Consider the following 21,978-nt stretch of genomic DNA (forward strand, 5'->3'; position numbering starts at 1 on the left):
GACGCTACGTGCGACCAAAGGTTGCAATTATTAACAATCGCTTTACTAACTTCAAGGTACACCGGTGCTACATCGATCCCCGTTCCCTCAAATTCTCTCAACTTTCCAACAAAACTGTGCTGTAATACAAAAACACTGAACAACATTTTATACTTCATACGAATAGCATTGTTCGAGAAAAGGAGGTTTCTGATGAACACGGTGATACATAGTATGTACCACTCGAGAAATTAAGATTACGATTAAAAAGTGGCGCGATTCTGGAAGATAACGTCACGATCGTTGCTGATACAGGTATCATCTATACAGAGTGTCTCAGTTAAAGGAAGCCACCTAAATATCTCCATTATTTTTAATGGCACAAAAAAGAATTTTTTGGCGTAATTTAAATGGTATTGAAGGAGGAATATCATAGAAGAACAATTTCTTTTGACCTATCGCCTATCGTTATATTTTATCGGGAAAACTTATTTTTTTTTTATTCCATCTCTTGTTAATGACTTAAGCATATTCAAATGTATTTTTTCAGCCGCTATAAGAGATGGAATAAAAAAATATCAGTTTTCCCGATAAAAAAATAACGATGACCTTGAGAAAACTATGAAAACCTAACCGGACAAAAGAAATTGATCTTCTATGATATTCCTCCTTCGATACCACTTAAATTATGCCATAAATATTTTTTGTGTCATTAAGAATAGATGAGATATTTTTAGGTGGCCTCAGAATTTCAGAAGGGAATGATGAAAACGAGAACACAGGCAATTACCAGGCTTAAAAATTTATTTACTCATACAAGACATGCAATTCACGATACAAAATAAATTGTACACAAGATTTTACCACTCGCTAATTGCTACGAACAACATGGGCAGTAAGAACGACAGCATACGCAACTCCAAAACTGTCGTTTGGAACACCAGCTTTGTGAGCGTTCTCTTGCAGCTTCGCTAGATTTGGATTCGAAAGAACTCTCAAGTACAATAAGACATTTCCAGGCGACTGTAGCTCTTCGATAAGATCTTTGACCACAGCCGAAGACTTCTGTTTCTCTTCTAGCAATTGCTTCAACTCATTTATTGGCACAACATCGCGCAGGTCCTTGATGAGACCTTTGGCTCCTCCGGTGATCTTGCGATAGGTAGACAGAGGTTTGATAGGGTTCAATTGAAGGGATTTGTTCAGTTTGTTCAGCAGACTGTAGATATCGAGTCCAGCCTCCTGGATGTGCTTCGCCAGCTGCTTGAATTGACGGATTGCTTCAACTTCTTTGATGAGCTTGACAGAGTCAGCCGATGATGCTAGTTTTAGAAGAGCTTGAATCTCATTGTCGTTAGCGATGTAGGCTCTGACGATCTCGACAACGTCATTCAGTGGCACGAGGTCCACGAACTCCTGCGCTTCTCTGGCGAGTGCACCGGAGCCTGCAGCTGGGACTTTGAATGCAGTCGAAGGACTAGCTGCAGCCAAAAGTGTCAAGGCGACAATTGCGAACTTCATCTGCGATGAAAATGGCGAAGTTTTATTAAGTAGTCATTTTGATAGCATTTTGATAGCTGAGAATAGCATTTAAAACATTTTAGGTATTACTACAATAAATGCTATTGTGTGATACTCACCTTGTGTCTTCTGGACTTCCAGCTGATAGTACTGAAGGGAATATGGCTCTGGATGTCTTAATGTTGTAGCATATATACCCTTTTCATTTATCACTAGATTAACACGATTAGATAATCTATAACCTTCTGTTGTCTATGTGTTGTCACAATCTAAATTTAGTAATAAAAAAATTCTTGTTTTCACAGAGAAACACTTTTCTGGATTAACTACTTGGACGTTGATATGACAGGCTTTATTATGATATCAAATCTTTGAAGAGACAAGCAAGAAGCGTCAGCTGTGTTTACAGTCCCATTTCTTAAAAAATACTATTGTAATTCTTAATACATTGGAACCAACATAGTTTAATTATATTTATACGCTGCTAAAATGATTACTGTTCTTTCCAACCAGCAAAAGCAATTTTTCCATTATCTTTATTTTTACGAAATCATCTACAAAATCAAGAACACAAAATATTAGGAAATTTTTCGTAGATTTAATCGCAGCTCTAGCAAGGCAGCAGAGTCTGTGTCAGATAAAAATGAAGGTCCTTCAGCAACTCCCCAGCGAATCCAACTTCAAGACCGCTCTCCTCAGCCCAGAAATAATGATGATGCATCATTCTGTTCTGTCTCAGCGAGTTACAGAGGTCATCGAAATCATTCGACTTCAACATCATCAACAGCCTACGAAAACTGCCAGAATACCTGACCTTCTGCTTCAGCAACTCGTTCAACTCGTGCAACGGTATAGTGTGCAGGATTTTATCAATCATCACTGTCAATCCTCCAGTCGCCACGTCCTTATTCTTCCTGACGTACCTTGGCGCCATTTTCCAGGCAATCTGAAGCTTCTCTGTCCAGTAATCCACGTCCAATCCGTTTTTTATCAAAAAAAGAATTATACGATTCACTTGGGGCATGTTCTGAAGCTCTCTGATTAAGAATCGTTTGTGGTCGTTGATGAAGCTAACAGTTTCTCCGATCTGTTTGTCATATTTCATGTATCGCTCGACGATCTCCTGGATGTCGTTCTGAGGCACGAACGCTAGGATGTCCCACAGGTCCTCGTCCAACGAGCTATTGTCCTTCAATGGTGGTTGGTTCATTAGATCAACTTCTTCAGACCGGTGACCCATTCGATAGGCTAGTAAACTAATTAAAGCCACCGAGGCTGCGGCGAACGCGCTCATTATTAATATTTGTGGATTCATTGCTGTGGATTTTCTGTCGTTGAGGCTATATCGAAGTCATTGTGTTGGGATTGTAAGTATTTTCATCGTTCACCTGGAAGAAGATGATGAAAGAAATAATTAGAGAAAAGTTAAAAGACAAAAATGGATTATTGAAAACGAACCACAAATCTGTACAGCATCAGATAGAAACTATTAGAAATGTTATTTACTGTGTTTGTAATTTCAGTATCCGAGCAGCAGGATATTAAGTAACGACGCGAATTTCCCGCGCCATTGTGCGTTAACGAACGCTTCCGTGGGGTTCCAGGAACGCCGAACGAAACCCCGTAGTAGGTTATGGCAGTCGAAAGAACTTCCCGCAAAGGGGAACGTCTCACTCCTGGAACCGTTGTAACAAGTTTCGAGATTGCGGAACGGTAATGCCGGTGATAGAATTCGGATCTGTTGTTCCTTAAGGATTTAGTAGCCTCGAGACAATGGAAACTTTAATCACATTTTAATTTTCGCGAGTAACGCGAAGTAAACTCGGTCCGAGACATTTTCAAACTGTGCTGCATTCACGACCCTTGCGAAATAAATAAACAATATCCATTGGATGCAAAACAATGGCTGGCAGTACGGTATAGTGACTCTAGTTCTATTAATTGTACCCGAAAAACCAGTATCAAAATTATCTGACGTGAAATTCATGATATTCGTGATATTTATCTGTGATTTATGCGAAATAAAAATGGCCTATACCAGTTACAAGGAACTGGTGTGAAGTTGACATACAATTTTTAAAAAAAATATTGATCATTAAGACTATCGCCGCCTGAATGTAAGAACTAGGTAACTTGAAATTTGGACATTTTGAGTTATCTACTTCGTATTAAAGAAGAAATCAAGTAGAATTTAATGTAAAAACTGGGTAACACCTATCAAAGTAATCTACATCTAGTAAGCAGTGTTCAAAGTAGATAAAAAATAAATACAGATTTCTATTTATGTTATAAATGGGCAACTCGACTTTTAAAAAATTTTTTTTTATCCAAAATGATGTTTTTTCATGTATTGTTCCACTTAAAATAAAGAAATATGAGCAGATATTGGCATTACGTTTAAAACAACGGTCTCCCTACCATAATCTTAAAACCTTAAATTACTGTTTCATCAATTTCTCTAAAATAAGGAATTGTAAGTTAAACCTAGTTCTTACATTCAGGCGGCGATATACGTAGAAGTGGATCTAGGCTAGGAACGAAGTCAGAGACAACAAGAAAAGTTGCTGCTGCGTTAAATATTTATTTCATGATTTTCCCAAAACTTGAATACATGCGAATTTATAAAGTATGTTGAACAATTAATACTGGCTACGAACAACATGAGCACTCAAGAGGACGCTGAATCCAAGCGGGAAGTCCTGCTGGGCGACTCCTTGCTTCTGACCAGCAGCGAGCAACTTAGCAAGATGGGCGCTCTTAAGGACGGTTTCGACGATTTTCTGGTACTTCGGGTTGCTGGCCTCCTTAATAAGATCTTTGACTACGGGGGAGTTCTTGCTCTTCTCGTTGAACAATTTCGTGATCTTTTCCAAAGGTACGACAGCTTTCAGGTCATCCAGGAGACCTTTGACTCCCTTGCCACTGACCGGCTTGTAGGTGTCCAGGGGCTTGATGGGCGCTAAGTTGAGAGACTTGTTCAAAGCATTCCACATGAGGTAGATGTCGAGACCAGCATTCTGAATGTACGTCGCTATGTCCTTGAATTCAGGGACTGCTTCCAGTTCCTTGACGTAGGCCACGGTCTCGGCGGATGTTACGATCTTTAGTACAGCTTGCACCTGTGGATCTTGACTGATGTAGTCCTTGATGATGCTTTTTACCTCCTTCAGCGGGACCAGGTCCACGATGTCATTGAGTTCCTTGGCCAGGGCACCTGAGCCTGTAGCTGGCAACTTCCAGGCATTCAGCGGGCTGGCAATTGCCGCCAGAGCCAAAGCTGCGAGTATGAATTTCATCTGCGAAGATGAAGTACGCATTTGTTAGAATTTTGTTAGATGATTTGTAAGAGAATTTTTGGTGCAAAGTGGAAGAACGGTGGTTTAATAGATGAATTATGAGAACCAAATTATTTAAAAATCAAAACCAAAAACTCAAGAGAATTTAATTAAAATATTCAATAGCATAAGTCCACTCTATCTAGTAAATTATTTTCGCAAAGTCCAAAGAACTTGGCAAGCAGTTTAGCAACATAGTTGACAGTAATATCAATTTGTTCAACAATTTTCAAAGAATTATTCGAATAAAAGCTTGGTCACTCACCTTGAGGCTTCAGGAGTTCTCGCCGTTGCTGCTTCAGAGGAAGTTAATGTTGAGTCGGTCGAACATCGAAATTTATATACCGTGAGCCTTATCAGTCTCAAAGAAGTTGATAAGGTAAAATTTTGTACTAAGTATTATATCACACTTGAACAACCTGTCTCCCGTGATGTAAGATCTGTATCAACAAGCTTGTAATAATTAAACGATCGAGCACTAGAGATAGCACACCATCGACTTCTGCACGGAATATTTAATAAAAATGTCTATTTACTCACAATAGAATTTTTTCTTCTTGACATAAAATTGCAATTATTTTTCTTTCAATACTGATAACGAAAGAAAAATACATACTTCACGATATAATAGTCTGCAGCTTGTCAAATCAGTTTATCTTGTAGAAGGAAAACAACATGACATGTGAGGAGCATGTAATGGTAAAATTTGCAATTTTTGTCGAAGAAATAATAAAAAATGCAGATTTACAACGACCTTTAGAAATTAATTACAGCTTTTATCTCGATATGCTGCACGTGTATATGGCAAAACAAACTTGCAGGTGTTAGGTTCTTCGGAATTCTTTATCATGGTTGGAACTATCAAAAATTATTACTTACAATTAGACTGCTATACTTAGAATATAAATTTCGAACCTAATCATTTTTCTATGAAACCGCGGACCACCTGTGCAATATATTTATTTTAATTTTTGATAACTTGGATAATTGGAACAGCCTTATCAAAATGGATGCAAGAATAATTTCTTGGCCCAAGGAAGACCATTGACAGTGGATCATTAGATGAAGACAATACAGATACTATCCAGAATTTGCCGGAAGGAAGAAATTAAACTACGTTCTAAAGTAAATCTCTGATCACGTTTCGTATCAGTTTTACGCAAAAGTTCCACTCGATATTCATGTGTTAACGTTCTTTGACAACTCCTACTTACATAGATAAAACAAGATAATGTTTTGGCGTGTCACAGCTACGTAACAATGAATCGAACTTTGGATAAAATGACATATCGTGCGATTATGATCGACATGTGGATTGATAACATGTCAACAATCTAATCATATCAAACTGTTTCCTATGCACAGTATATAAAACACAGTCGCTACGTACTCAGGCTAATCTACCCCTAAACATTGAAGACGACGCATCCTCAGCCATCAAAGTAAGTATCAAATGAATATATATGTTCCCTTTTTTATTTTAAGTTGGTATACAAATTATTAATTAAGTATGTAAAAATCTGTCTAGATCTATAAAGATGAAATTCGCCGCAACAATATTATCGGTCCTGGCCCTGGCCACGAGCCTAACCGCCTACAAGCTGCCAGCAGTAGGCTCAGGAGAGCTAGCTAAGGACTTGCAGGATATATTGGACCTCGTCCCCCTCAATGAGGCAGCCAAGATAGTCAGAGCTTACCTGGCCCAAGACAAGGAGTTCAGGACCAGTTTGGACATCCTGAAATCCCCAGAGCTGAAGGCATTCGTCAGGGACGTTGAGGCTTCGCCTGAACTGGCTGAATTAGCTCACTTCATGCAGGGAGCAGGTTTTGACGCATACACGTTGCTGAAGGGTCTGAACGAGGCCATGGAACGACGCAGTTTCTATCCCAGAGACATGTCCGAAACTGAAATCACCGGAGGACTCGCAGGATTCGCAAAGGACTTTGGTGCTGTGGTGCCATACGACAAAGGACAGGCTCTGATGGAGGAAAAGGTCGCTGCTGGAGGTGTCTTCGCTGAATACTTCAACAGGTGTCTGAGTGACAAATTCGTCAACTTCTACATCAACTCATCATTGAACGTTCACTACCAGATCTTGGTCAGGGAAGCCGAGTTGAGAAATGTTGACACCGAAGCGTTCCAACAGCTCTTCCCATACCTACTCGTTGTCAGATTAGTTATGGGTTAGAGAGATTTGGAAGCGTCATGTCGATGTACTCGAGGCTACATATTTGGACTCCATCTGTCTGGAAAAATTATTATTTTTCTGTGATTAATCGAAGGTTAAATGAAGAAAAAATTATTTTGCTATTTGGGAAAAGGGTACAATGTTGTTATATGGTTGTTATTATATTTTGAAATGATTTAATAAATTTTTTTGTTAAACTTTATTTTCCTGATGTTATTCTGACCCTGCTCTTCTTCCTAAAATGTTACGTACGAAGGAGATTAATGATTAGCAATTAATTATTAACACTATACAATTACTAGACTGTAGATACCTATGCGCTTATAAAAAGGAAATCAAAATTTTCCACCTGATTTGAAACAAAGCGGAGTGCCATAGAAATTACTTTAAGGATTACGAACAAGTACTATAACAGTACCAACGACAATATGAAGTGTATCTGTAAGGTAACGTGAAATCCACATTACTGGAAATTAAACGATATTCCAATAAAAATCGCTAATCCTGCTTTATGCCTGTCTCATGTGTGCAACAGTCTTATCACATCAAACCGTTTCCTCTGCACAATATATAAAGCGCAGTCACCATGTACTCACCATAACTGTTCTCTAAACATTGAAGACAACGCATTTTCAATCATCACAGTAAATATCAACATACTTAATATATCCTTTTATTGAATTATTTACGCTTAAATTATCCCATTATTAATGCATAATGTACATTTTCATTTTAAATTTTGTGTAGCTTCCTTAAATATATTCTATTGTAAATAATAGTCATCAAAATCTGTCGAAATTTATTAAGATGAAATTCGCCGCAACAATATTGTCCGTCCTGGCTCTGGCCATGAGCCTAACCGCCTTCGAGGTGTCGGTAGAAGGTCCAGAAGTACCAGCTGGGGACTTGCAGGATACCCTGGACAATGTTCCCGTCAATGAACCACTCAAGATAGTCAACGCCTACTTGGTCCAAGACAACAAGTTGAAGAGCAGTTTGGACAGGAATCCTCCAAGCTGAACGCATTCGTGAAGGGCATTGAGCCATTGCCTGCACTAGATGACTTAGTTCACTTCGTGAACGAGACCGTGGCCAGTCGCAATTTCGATTCCAAGGACATGAAGGACTCTGATGTTTCGGTGCGTGTAGACAGGAACACTCTGTGGCAAATTTGTCTTTGTTGGACATGATGAAATAATTGTGTGAAAATTCTGCATCCTCATCCCTCCCTCGTGTCAATTTGACACAGTTTCCCGGAAGCAAGTTATACTGTTCTGTTATTTGCAGGTAAATTTGCTTAGTTTAATAATATTTATAAATTCTATATGAAATTTCTATAAATAATATTACTCCCTCAAATAATATTAGATACATAAATTTTCATATTAATTTACTAATATTTCTCGAAACTTCGTGACTTTTATTTTTATAATGCGAAACAACCGAGAAACTTAAGATGTAAATGTTAACTCATCATTTTGAATAAAAAAACATCGAAAAATAACTGTTTACCTTGTTATTTCATCGATCTTTTACAACGGTGTGACTTCGATACCGAGGGACTGATTCAATTCGTGAAATGAGGGACGGATGAGCATTGAATATTATATTATTAATTATTAACTCCATAAAATTACTAGACTGTAGATAAGACAGCCTAAAACGTGTATATTAAAAAGAATTGGTAGTTTATCTCCTTCGTGCTGAATTCTCTGTTAATCGTGACGTATTCAAGTATTTCCATTATCTCACAAAATCTGTACGATTGCTATCATAGCTCACGCATTGACCGCAACTGTCACTAACAAGACGCGATCACGTACGACTTGCAATTGAGTCGTTATCTTTCAACAACGACCACGCATCGTAGTGGATATCGTTATCATGTGCTCTTTCTTAGGTCTCGCCGTCCTTCGTTAACCACTGTCCAATAAAAAAGCTTAATGAAACTGCCGCATTGATTATATATCGTGAAGAATCATTGACGATTGTACATGTATCACTTACTTAGCTTTACAGAATACATGTTTGAAATCTTTATTACATTCCATTAAAAGTTATACGAATACATTGCACACCACTGTATTTCACAGATTAAAAAAAAGAATACATAGCATTCGCTCTTAAATATGAAATATGAAAATATGTTACGTAAGGACAACAGGTACCTGTAAAGAGGAAGGATTATTCAAATGAAAATTGGACAAGCAGACTGCAAAAAAACCAGTGGTGAAACGAAGCTGATTTATTATTCTATATTTCCTTATTTATCGCGACACCGTGTCCCTTTCCCTTCAAAAACAGAACTACACGATGCTACAGGATTACGTTTCGAGCTTCTCTCTCTCTGGGTACCTTTTGTCATAGTTGATGAAGCTCTCCGCAGTTCAGTAAGAACTTCCCGCAAGAGAAATGTCTCTCTTGGAACCGCTGTAACAAGTTTGTAGACCGTGGAATGTAGTCGGGATGATAGAATTCGGATCTGCGGTTTCTACAGAGGATTTAGAGATCTCTAACCGCTGGAAACTTTAATTGCATTTTCTTTTCGCGGTAGACGCGAAGTCAACAAGCTTTGAGATGTCTTCGAACTATTTCTTCGTCGATGTTAACGCTCTGCCAAGCCGACGAGTCGGCGTTAGTAATCTTGAACGATATCTTAATAATTCCTCGGCTGAAAAGATTGTCAACTATAGCGAAAAACAGCGGCGGTCGTAATTTTCCGAGGCTGCTGTGTAATCTTTGCTTGATACAGAGTACACTCACTATGATATGATAAACATAATGGAACGAAATGTGGATAGAAAAGAAGTGACGCTTTTGATGAATATCGAGATACACGGACGCTCTCGAGGAGTTGCGATTATGATGAACAAATGAATCGATTATCGGAGATAACGTCACGATTGATACCGATAGACGTATACTGTCGGCGAAATGTTTGTATACAAAGTACGTGCACAGTGTTCACTGAAAATTGTTGATACCCAGGCTGTTTATTATAAAATTGGTTAATCATTGGCGGATGAGGTTCGTAAAAGCACTGTGAATGAAGCCTTTTTTTTAACAACTGTATTACACTTGAAAGAAATTGAAGAATTTGTTTAGCGGTGATGTTCACATAAATTTTTAGATTATATTAATCAAGGTAGCTTATTGATAAATTAACATTTGATTATTTATATGCTGTCGCCATTCACTGAATTGTGTGTAAAAATAAATTAGAATTCAACATGTCATCTCTGAAATTGTTTGCGAAGTTCCCTACATTTAATTACAAAATAATTTATTAATTTTGGGCATCGAACTGTAAATATCGCTTCATCTACACCGACAATCAATATTCACTCATCTTTTCAGCCAACGCTTCGTAGTACATATATCACAGCGATAAGATACAAATCGTTCGGAGATTTTATTTGCACAGATGCTTACGTGGAATTCGGCGAGTCGATATTGCGTTATTAAAAATTTCTTAGAAACATTCCGCAGTTTTCTATTTCTATAGAGTGCAGAATTCATGCTTCAGATTGTCAAATTGCGAAGAAAGTCGTACAGAAACGACATACTTAAATATTTATCTCTGATGTTCATCCATTGAAGAAAATTGTGTGAACACTTTCTCTCTCTCTCTCTCCTCGTACAAATAAACATTAATACCAATAAAAACCAATCTTGTTTGTTCTAACATTTTATTGTTCTACTATGTATCTACTAGCAATTAACAGTTACGGAGAAAAGACTATCAGTACGCTTAACGTCCACAGCAGTACACGTACATAGTCAGTACAGTACATGTACATGGTTGTAGTACATAGCTGACGTCAAAAGCATATAATCTTGAAAAGTATACAGTTTTCAACAATTAATCCTACCTCAATGTTCCACGTCAGCCTAGCAACATGAATTTACGAAAGAACATACTACGATGTTCTTTATCGTGGAAACAACTGCGCTGAGAATATTTTTCAAAAAATCAGCATAACATTGACAATTTTTATTTTGCATAGAAATCCTCAATCGATGTATTACTATCAATTCAACAAAGTTATTCTGATTCGCCTCGCGTTTGTCACAATCGACGTCAAGAATTTTTATATTGCATAGAGGTCCTCCGCTTAACCATAAGGTTTAAAACCGATCAGGTCGTTCCCTGGTGCGAATGATCAGGATTCATCAGGATTCTATCCGGGGTCACGTCGAGGCCGTTTTATTGAAGCCGTGATCCGTTCGAAGGGTAGAAATTTAAGACACGCCGGCCGCGGAAGGAATTAATTCCGTTGAAGATGTCACGGGCCGTATGACGGAGACAGGTTAGGGAGTTTCCAGGGGACACCATGAGACCTAGGCAGAAGCTGTCGAGAGACCAAAGAGAGAGAGAGAGAGAGAGAGAGAAAAGACAGACGAAGATAGAGAACGTGGGTCCGGAACTGTGCGAAGGCAAGCGGCTCGCTGTGTCTGCGGCAAACAATTCCAATTAACTTGCTGGAATTGGAATAGGAGTCCTCGTCCTCGACCGGGTGTCTCTCCTGGATTCCCGAACGCGAAGAGGAACGACGCGAGAACTGCGTTCTTTCCTTCGTCCCTTTAAACCGTTCTTCATTTTCGTTCTTGAAGCCTGCCGCCGCGCCGCGGCACTCACCACGGAAAAATTAGCTGTCCATCGCCGGTTTCAACTTCCGCGAAAATACTCCCGGAAGGAAAGCGACAATGGACCTGGCCAGGGGGGATCCGGGAATGAAGAAAGTTGGGAGCCGTGGTATTTACATTTCAATCGGACATTGTCCTTTTGAGGAGACCGGGATCTGCGAGAGGCGCTGCTGAGAGGATGTCTTCACCACGAAATTGATCCGAGGAATGGAGTTCGCTGCAGCTGCCTCTAAATTGTTTGCTTCACAGTTGGTCGAACTTCGTGGCACTCGGTTGCTTATCCTGAACTTTTGAGTCTCATCCCGAAAGAAAATATTGCAGAGAAGCGCCATTGATTTATGCATTTGCCTAGTGAATCAAGATTTTTCAAAGTTGTGTTTCTTAGTAATTCTTGAAGTTTTGTTAACCTTTTGCCCTACAATATCGTGTCTGACTCGTGTCAGAGATTCTAAATTTCCTTTAAACCGAAATGAAATTCTACTTTGGTTCTGTTAATGTACAGCCGTTGGAGAATATAATAGGCATACAATAAATATAAATTTTCTCCATTTTTAAGAAATGACGAACTACAAACAAATTCTAACCACTGAAACCGTAAAATAAATCGTAGGGCAGGGGGTTTTTAATACAACTGCAAGATCATTCTAAAACCAACACGCTGCATACACGATGCACGTGCACGCAGTCTGCCGCGTACAATTTGTCGGTGTTCTCTGAGCGATTGAAAGACGAAAGTTGTTCGCGGGCCAGAGGGTGAGACATAATTCAATCAGGATCTGCAGGGGTGTTTGTCAAGTACCGCTTCTTTGCACGTGTACCGAGGAAGTGAATGGCGGCCGGTCGGACCATTATCCGTGGCATAATGCTCGTCATCGTCGTCGTAGCTGAGAATAGTGAGAAACGGAGAAAGAACGGAATAGAGAGAGATAGAGATGGGAGGAGAGAAGAGTGAGAGTGAGAGACAGAGTCATAAAGCTCGAGGTTGGGTCGTCGCCCTAGACAATGCGGTCCTTGAGCTGCTCAGATATTGAAGACGCCCGAAAGCGGTGTGTACCAATCCCGATGTGTACCCAGCGTCTAGCCCGCTACTCTACATTATTAAATCTCGCTGCTCGCTCCTGAACTAACCACGCGAGACGTTCCGCCACCGATTTTTCGCCACCCTGGCTTTGTTGGTCAATCCTGATGTCTACAATCGACTTTCGTGACGTACATTGGCCGATTAAACAATTTTGTTTTGCAGTTGGACAAATTTAATGGTCCTAATGTAGCCTAACTAAAAAATTGTCTGATTTAATGGTTCCAATGTAGCTTAACTAAAAAGTGTATAGCGCAGAAAATGATTTCAGAAATAAAACAAAAAGAAGAAGAAGAAGAAGGAGAAGAATGTCGAGAATGTACGTAGAATGTAACGCGCAGATCGCGCCAAGTGGTATTGGCAAGTGGTGATCAGACACGTCATCCAACTCCGGTTTATCGAATAGTTTAGTAGGATAGGTTTGAAAGGACAGTTCAGCGACCATCGTATTGCGATCACTGAATCGTCATCGAGTGGTTGACGAATCATTGCGAACAAAGTGGTTATGATTCTTATCAGCATTATAAGCACCACGTCAAGAGTCACGTCCCCTGATAACGTTGGTGGTGACGAGCGGAAAAATTCTAAGGGTATCTTAACGCCGTATTGGTGGTAGGGAGTTCAAAGATAATTCACGGTTGTCCAGAAAATGGAGGACAAGTGTATGTCGACGGTCTTTATTAAAATTTTTGTTACACAACCCCTTTGCTACTTGAGCGGATTACGATTATTCGATACGCGAAATGAAATCGGTCGTCGACGTTTCTCGAGGCTTCTGTTCTTCGAAACATGTGGCAATTATCCTTCCACGAAGTCTTTAACTGCAAAGAAACCGTCTTAAGAAACTAGCTAAACAACATCTTGGAAAATGTTTCGTGAGAATTAATTAGAAATATCAATGTTCTCATTTTTATTGAACTATTATGAATCTCCGCTGCTGCTAAACAACGTACATTGGTAAAAACTTATAAAATTGCCGGAGTTCCCAGTCTTTCTTCGGAAAGAACTTCAGCATTCGGTCGCATTCGTAGTCGTAGTTGCACATCGTATGAAAAATTAATACCTGCTGGTCCGACCAGCACAGAGAACAATCTCTCCTCGAATTTCCATTTTATATTTTTCAAAAAAGCAACGAGCGCACACGTTCTCGTTCTTTCAGACTCCTTTGCCTTCTGGCCACCATTGTCTTCAACGTCGAAAGAAAACATTGTTATCTTCGTTACGCGGAGGAAAGAATATTATTGGACCTAATTGTTCCCGCACGTGTATTATTACTAACCGAGAGCGCAGTCAAACGAGAACTTTAACGAAGTTTACCGCTTCTATTTTATAAAATTTCTCGCGGAGAAAAGACGTGTCTCATTCTCCGAAAGAACTGTGCTTTTTTCCAGTTCGTCCATAACAAGAGAATTTCCTCTACTCATCTAATTGAAATGTTTTACATTTATAAAGTCCTCATTAACTGATCTACCTAACCATCAAGATTCCTCTACCTTTAACATTTCCAGTAGAACTAAATTATACATAATCTACAAGGAAAAGTTTCATGTTTTCACAGTAATATTTTTCAGCTTCAGGCCATGAAATATGAAAAACCTCGACGACACACTCTTGCAGGTTCTTTTCCTTCTTTAAAGTTTACTCTACACCGCTGTACACGGTGTTTTCTTTAAAAAAAAATTTACGTCGTTTTACTTGAAGAGTTTTCGTATACTCCGAATAAATCGTTCCACGCGGACAAGATAAGCTAGAAAACTATTTCATTGAAAAACAGCGATGCCGCCTATTATGTTCGAAACGTAGCCATCGCGAAAAAAGGCGGACGAGCGATCACTTGATAGAAATTTCGTTTCGCAATCGTTGCTGACAAACAAGATAAGGAGAGTCTCGAACAATCGTAATCTCTGAAAAACAATTAAAGAAATTGTGATAATCGTGAACTGGTCGAGGAGCATCGTCACACGCGAGTCCTGGCTAACAAGAAGCGAAAGCTGAACAACAACGCCGGCCAGTCGGCCATAAGCCGCAATAGGGTCTCCAATTAGCAGTCCGGGAGGCAACAACATATTCCGTCTGCCATTTACGACAGAATAATGCTACCTGTTTCACGCGGAGCCACGTATAATTACAGACTAATGCTCGGGAGTCCGCAATCGTGGCAGGTGGCACATAATCGCGGCCTCGTAACCCTCGAATGAGTTAATCCGTGAGGCGTCGCGCCGTTTCCCACGGGACGACGACGCCGCCACCGCCTGCAACCATAGTCTGCGACCTCGTCGTCGTCAACGACGAGGCGACGTCGGGTGAAATCGTCGAGCAAAAGGCGACATTCGAAAGTAGCTGCGGCTGATCCGCTTAAGGGGTTTAAAAGTCAAGTGCCGAAGAGCTGGGTGGGGAGATGCCGATGGAAATCGCCTTGTAAAATGAGCCACCGGTTATGATAGAAAAATATCATAGTTCCCCCTTTGCGCTGGCCTATCCCACCGGCTAGACTATAGCATCCGCTCCTCGATCATTCTATTCCTGATCGCGAAAAGTATCGGTGCTCTTGTGCGCAAGGTGAGTTGCTTTGGTGGCCTGAGTTTTGATTATTTTCTTCATGAATTTCGAGTTCAAATTAAACATTTGTTAGTGCGCGATTTTAATAAATTTTTTACTATAATTTGTTTTTCGAAAAATTCTTTTCAAGTGCAAATGAAAGGTAGACAAATTCGTGAAGATTGCATTGATATTGTTGGAAACATGTAGGAACGACACCGTGGCTGGATCGATCGGCTGGTTAATCGGCGATTTCGAGCAACTTGTAATTGGCAGAGTTTCGAATTCTGTAATTAGAGTACATTCCGGCGAACTCTAGTCGCATGTTTTCCATTTTCCAGCTCTCGCGACGAGATTGAAGGGTCGACGGAGTGGAAACGAGGCAGTCTGTTGTTTTTTCTTCTCGTGTGACGATGGCCGAGTGGCACCGTTTACGGAGTCTCCGTCGCGTCGGTGCCTGGCTGCCGTCGGAACGAAACCGTCCGAGACATGGTTCCTGTTATAGTTCGCTCCCGGTACCAATGGTAAGTGAACGTGGTACTTTCTAGAGGGACAGAAAGAAAAGCTCAACGAAAGTGCTCCGAATGGAACATTTACCTTTCCTCGACAACATACAATCTCGCTATTAAAGCATTCCAGTCGGTTCATTTATTGCTTCTTTTGTTCCTGGAAACAGAGCTCTGAATGTATTAAGCATTCTCTTTTTCTTCACTCTTCCTTTTTCGCCGTGTTGTTTCGCTTGTGACGCTTCTGGGAATTGAGACAACCGCACAGTGCGCCGAACAAAAATCGAAATCGAAAAAGTCACTGCTTCATATCGATTTAAAACTATGTTCATACTATGTCAAAATGTCCAAATAAATCATTTTTTGAAAAAAATTCATAAAATTCAGTAGGAAATTAGTTACAAACGAATCTGTAAGCGAATTTTAGGAAGATCAAATAGTACATCAGTTCATAGCGTAACTTGTTCCCGTTGTGTTATGAACAAAAGACGTTTGTAAGAAATAATCTTTTTAGAAAATGATGGCTAAGGGTTGGCTAATTGTAATTCATCTTCAAAAATTTCGTAATACTTATATGCAATATAATAATAAACCTGAAATGAAAGTATTCAGTTTTATTGGTTTCCCTAATCTTTAGGAGAGGATAAAAAAAAGTGATTCGAAGTAACTCCAGGATTTTTATTGCGTCGTATTATATATAGTAAGATAGTATATTTTGATATTATATAAGTTAGAATTGCTACTACTGGCAAACATCAGAGATATTTAACAAAATATGGAGCAAGAACTGGTCAGCAAGCGAGTACGCGGATATCCACTTGTAGAAATATGAGATTTGACTGTGGTTATTGAATAAATAAAAGAATTCTGATATTACATTAATTACAGATACGATTAAATAAATAAAAATTAATGTCTTAATAATCATAATCAGTGACAAGAAGTAACACCCTCCAATCTCGCTGATTTTTTAATATGTTGTCCAGGACATCACTCCGAATAATGTTGTAAATGTTCTACACGGCGGTAGTTGTTTATAAAAAAATTATTTAAAAAAAGTTAATCTACTTTTTACAGTTACTTGCAAAAATATTCGGACGCTCTAAAGAAGACGATAACTTTTTTAATATTGTACTATACGAATTGAACTTTTTTGGGAAGCTAGAGCAATCAGTTTACTACAGGATGAAAAATCATTTTTTTTTTAAATAGCAACTGATCGGAATTGTAGAAAAAATACTAAAAGTTGCATTTTTCAACTTCTTTATGTGGACCTATATTGAAAATTTAACAAATACGTTTTGCAGATCTGTGTCAATTGAGCATATTTTGAAAATTTTAAGAAATTTCGGGGAAATAATGTCGTAAAAAATCGTACAATTCTACGAGCATAAAACTTATTCTAAATGGTAAAAAATTGGCTTCACCTAATGGTTTAAAAGCTTCGGAAAAGCAGCAAATGATGAAACGATCCGCTCGAATTTTATTTCGAAGATAAATCGTGGAACAAGGAGCAGATAGAAAGAATATTTCCTCTAACGTATAAAGATACAGATCAGAAACGAAACAGTGAAATGATAGCGTTGAAATTCTGTTGTTTAGGTGGCTACGACGTTCGTGGAAGAAGAGAACGAGAACATGAAAGAAGTCCATATTGGATCCGCACGCATGATATCGCGAGCATCGTATGCGTGGCTGGGTGGTATTCATCGCGGATAGGTTATTGCAGGAATCGCAAACTCCTCCTCTCGGTATGACTTATCGGACGCGACTTGTTGCGCGCACGCGATCGCTCGCGAAACAATTGTTTCCGAGCCCGGGGCTTCGGCCGGCGCGGCGTATCGATTAATAATCCAGCATGGCGATAAACTTTGCGCACTGATCCCCGTACTTCGCCAGTGGGGATCGCCAAGGTCAGACATACAGAAATGGTCTCACGATTTGGGCGTAAATTCGCGAACACAATGGCGGACAGTGATATGGTCACTGATAACAAGCGGCTGCCGACGTGTTTTCGCTTGTTTTGCACGGGGAAGGCTTGACGGATGAGTGACATGCCATGGCCATGACGGATCGTCTGATTGCTGGATTATGTCTGAACAATGGCTGTCGCGAATTAATTATAATTGAATTGCGGATTTCGTGACCTGCGGCCTGCTATTCTCTTTAGTCTGTCGTATTTCTTTGGATTTCGAAGTTCGCATTTTTTAGCGAGTATATGTACTGCTTCGTTATACTTCAGAGTATGATAGCGTCTTTAATGAGCTCCTAAAAAATATTAAAAGCCAAAAAACACAATCAGCTGGAAGATAAAGCTCGCCAGCGTCCCCAAAAAAGTTCGAACAGCAAAACGAAGCGATCAAAGTCGGATTTGTAGCAGAATCGTAAGCAATCTTCCCTGTGGCCCTTAATCAGACCGAATTGTACTCGATTAAGTACTTCGCAGGGTTCGAGAAGGCAAACGAGAGCGCGAGTTCAACGTCGGGTGATCGATGCGAGAGAAGCTGAAATTCGAGGACACCTGGTGTTGGTAGCACGTCTCACAGAGAGACAGGAAACAGAGATGGTGTAAGAGAGACAAGATTTCCCGAGAAGAGCTAGATCAAGGGGCTGCGGGTAAAATGCCGATGTGGAAGTGAGTTACATCGAAGGGTTGTATGTGCCGGTCGCCCGGAATGTTGTTAGGATGCTGGGAACCGAGTCCGTAATCAGCAGTACTCTCCGAATTCGCAGCCGGATCACGTCGTTATTTAACGAGATTATGTTGTTAACCGGGATGCAGACCTGAGCGGGCTCGATATGAAATTAAACTGCCGCATTTTTACCGATCAACGAGCCGACGATGCGTCGCCATACTTGACTCTCGATTAAGCAACTCTTCATGACTTTAAAAGCACTCGCTTAACGGGGATTAATTACGATAAATTACTTTCTAACTATAAATTGCTGTAACTTCTCGAACAAGTTCAAATCGTATAGTCCAATATTAAAAATGTTATCATGTTTTTTTAGAACGTTCGGGAGTCACTGTACGCAGAGGCTCATTTGATCAATGGCGGTTTCCTTGGGAATCGACACCTCGTAAGGGTTTTATTCGTTAAAATTCCCAACGTTCGGAAAAGTCGAGGGCAAACAAGAGACGGGACCGGCTTAAATGGAACGTCTATCGCGTTTTCGCATTCCGTGAGCCTCGGTCCCGTTGCCATCGGTGTCAGCCGGCGTCTTTCTATTCCATTACGTAAATTGCATCGCGTCGATTCACCCGTGATTCTTCTATATTCGCTTTCTCGGGGGACTCATCTAATTTTCCTGTTTTTCTGCGAGCCCTCAGCACGCGGAGCCAGCCCCGTCAATCTTCCCCATGGTCTCATTGCCCCATTGTTTGGTATTCAAAATTTACGCTGGTCTCGTTTCGAGGGTCCTCGAGGCGGTTCGTCGTAGCGACGACGACAACGACGACGGCGGCGTTCTGATATTCCGCAGACAGCCTCCATTACGGCATTCCGAAGCCCGTCGTAAGAGGCACGCACGAAATTCGTTCATCCAACCCGGGTCAGCCAGGGACGGGTTCATTAGAACCGGCTGCCTTCGATCGGATCGGTGAACCCCTCGGAATCCCGGAAATGGTCCCCGTGCTGCCTCTTATTATCACTTATTCCCAACTATCGAACCACGGTGACGACCCTCGATGCTGAAATTACGCAAAGACATTTCTCGTAGACATTTCTAAAGACGATTCCGCGCGGTTTCATTGGCCGAGAACTATTGGAAATGGTGTTGATAAATGTACACTGGTGCTTTTCAAATATACAAAAATTTTATAAAAAAAAATTAAATCGACTTCGAAAAAACGCAATACAAAAATGCACTCAAAAGTATGAAATAATTTTCAATTAATTTATGTGAATATACACACGAACTTAGATACAATACAATCTTTTCGGAGAGGCGGCGCAAAATTAAAAATCTTCGACACTGGCAATTACGAAAATCCTTAAATTCTTCTACATGTTTTCACATATTAATGTATCTTCTCTTCCCACCTACTGATTTCGAAGTCCACCATATTCCAATAAAATCATAATCGGCAACATCTGTCATTTGCAAAATTTTCAATTTTGCGCCGCCTCCGAAAAGATTGTATTGTATTTAAGGTCGCGTGTATTCACATAAATTAAATGGAAATTATTTCATACTATTTAGTGCGTTTTTTCGAAGTCGGTTTAATTTCTTTTATAAAATTTTTCGCAAATAAAATCGTAATGAATAAAAGAATGCAAAATTTTTTGCACGGAACATACTCTACAAGATGCAAAAGGTTTCGTTCCAATTAGTCTATCCATCTCGGCGTAATCGGTGAACATACATAGAAAGAAAGCTAAAAAAAAGGGCACATACAGATCGAATTGAGTAACCTCCTCCTTTTTCGAAGTCGGTTAAAAACTGTTATTTATCTCGCAGCGCGGGAGGAAGCTCTTTACTTGGCGAAATCTTTACTTCTTAATTCTTAACTCTTGAAACGAAGTATCAAACGCTTCGAAATCTCTGTTCAGAAACGATTCTCAGATCGTTTCATCGGTACTTCGTAATCTCTATTCATTAATGCGATTCTGAGATCGTGGATCGATTTTTGACAACGAACAATAAGTTCATCGTGATGGTAACTTATTGATAATTATAATCCAACAAGAACTTTTTATTAAATTTATTTCGTATTCTGTAATTGTGTGAAATCAGTGTTGAAATTACTCACTAATTAATTCATAATTGTGAAAGACAATTTTGATTTTGCATTGAATATTTGTTTCAGATCTGATACGGTTTTACATAGAACGTACGATGTTATCCTGCGGCGGAGTGTACCATGAATGCTAGATAAATTTTCGTGGCAGAGCCGCGTGTATACGACAGAGTATTAGACGGCCTATGAAGAGTTCTGAAGGATGATAGTAGTTGGGTTTGAGGAGGGTGAGACGACGAGAAAAAAGAAATGTTTATCAGGCCGTCGCGTTGAATACGGGGCAACTGCCGACTGGCTCGTAGGAAACCCTCGAGCATTGTGCGCAGAATTTCTACGGGGTTGGGGACAGGAGGGAGAATTCATGGGGTAATTCCGTGTTCGATACACCGTGCGCGCTTAAGGCTGCGATGTTACCGGCGTCACATAAGCGTAATACCGGATAAGCCGCAATAATGCAGACCCGCTGTGCGTGCATGTGAAAGTGGAATGGATCCTGCTGCTGTTGCTAGCTGCTGCTAGAAGCTTCAAGAGCCAAACGTCCGTGGAGCATAATCATTGTACCGAAAAGCGGGGCTACTTTGCCTTTGCCCGGAGACAAATCCGCGAAAAGTTTTTCCAAACGGAAACGAACAGAGGGAATATAATAAGCCACGCGTTCTCCCAGCCACTGTCTCCGACGGAATATTACCATTACCCACGAGAAATGCCGGAATTCTCGTCAATGATTGCGAATTATTCGCAAGAAATGCGGAATTTGTAGGTTTATCACAAAAATAGCTAACTGCAATTTGAAGCAGCAGACACATTAAATTTGCCCCGATAACAGTACCAAAAGCAAAAAACAAATTTTGATTTGATTCCAGTACCTTGCAATTAATGAAGAAAATTTTAATCAACGATTTATTTAATGCTTTAAACCAAGTATAGTTCCATAAAGAAATTTTTTTACGATTTCTAACGTCCCACAATGAATTTGGAGGTTTCTGTGTAGTGTCTGCAGCATTCTGATGAATGAAGAATCTGCTTATGAATTGTGAATAAATGTTTCCAGGTGCATTCTCTCCCGAATGTTGGAATCAGCGACGCAACGAGGATAGCGAGGCCGCCGCAGCGTAGAACGATGACGACAATGAAAGAATGAAATCCCTCTGCGGGATAATTAGCGTGAGAGGCATTAAGGAGACACCGAGCAATTTCGAGCGGCCATTTTTCACGGTAATCTGCGTCGCCCGCGCGAAGACCCTCCGAGATCGGTGTCTTCATTCCGTTTCGGTGCAATCATGGAAGGTGAGGAAGATAAAACTCGCTTGAAATATCGTTCAAGATGATTTAGGATGCCTAACAATTAAGTAGAACAGCGAGGGACGCAGCCGGCGGCAGTCTAAAGTGTTTGGTAAAAGTATTAAATTTTCGGGAAGCAAGGGTTTATCAGAAAATTGATGTC

At 40.1% G+C, this 21,978-nt stretch overlaps 3 protein-coding genes across 3 annotated transcripts; 1 reads left to right on the forward strand and 2 right to left on the reverse strand.

The window, feature by feature from the left end:
- Nucleotides 1-773: 773 nt before the first annotated feature.
- Nucleotides 774-5,136, reverse strand: LOC143211882 (uncharacterized). The gene is made up of 4 exons (XM_076429969.1): nt 5,101-5,136; nt 4,147-4,796; nt 1,620-1,650; nt 774-1,500 (listed from the first exon to the last, which is right to left on the reverse strand). Exons 2-4 carry the CDS (start codon nt 4,794-4,796, stop codon nt 850-852), a joined length of 1,332 nt encoding a protein of 443 aa, XP_076286084.1. The 5' UTR covers nt 5,101-5,136; the 3' UTR covers nt 774-849.
- On the reverse strand, nt 2,041-3,350 carry LOC143211914 (protein G12). The gene is made up of 2 exons (XM_076430042.1): nt 3,007-3,350; nt 2,041-2,888 (listed from the first exon to the last, which is right to left on the reverse strand). The coding sequence occupies exon 2, from the start codon at nt 2,813-2,815 to the stop codon at nt 2,111-2,113; it is 705 nt and encodes a 234-aa protein (XP_076286157.1). The 5' UTR covers nt 2,816-2,888; nt 3,007-3,350; the 3' UTR covers nt 2,041-2,110.
- A 1,026-nt stretch (nt 5,137-6,162) lies between the features above and the next one.
- LOC143212157 (protein G12-like) lies at nt 6,163-7,169 on the forward strand. The gene is made up of 2 exons (XM_076430601.1): nt 6,163-6,277; nt 6,364-7,169. The coding sequence occupies exon 2, from the start codon at nt 6,374-6,376 to the stop codon at nt 7,022-7,024; it is 651 nt and encodes a 216-aa protein (XP_076286716.1). The 5' UTR covers nt 6,163-6,277; nt 6,364-6,373; the 3' UTR covers nt 7,025-7,169.
- The last annotated feature ends 14,809 nt before the right edge of the window (nt 7,170-21,978 follow it).

Source organism: Lasioglossum baleicum, chromosome 9 (assembly GCF_051020765.1).
Source record: "Lasioglossum baleicum chromosome 9, iyLasBale1, whole genome shotgun sequence".
Taxonomy (NCBI): Eukaryota; Metazoa; Arthropoda; class Insecta; order Hymenoptera; family Halictidae; genus Lasioglossum; species Lasioglossum baleicum.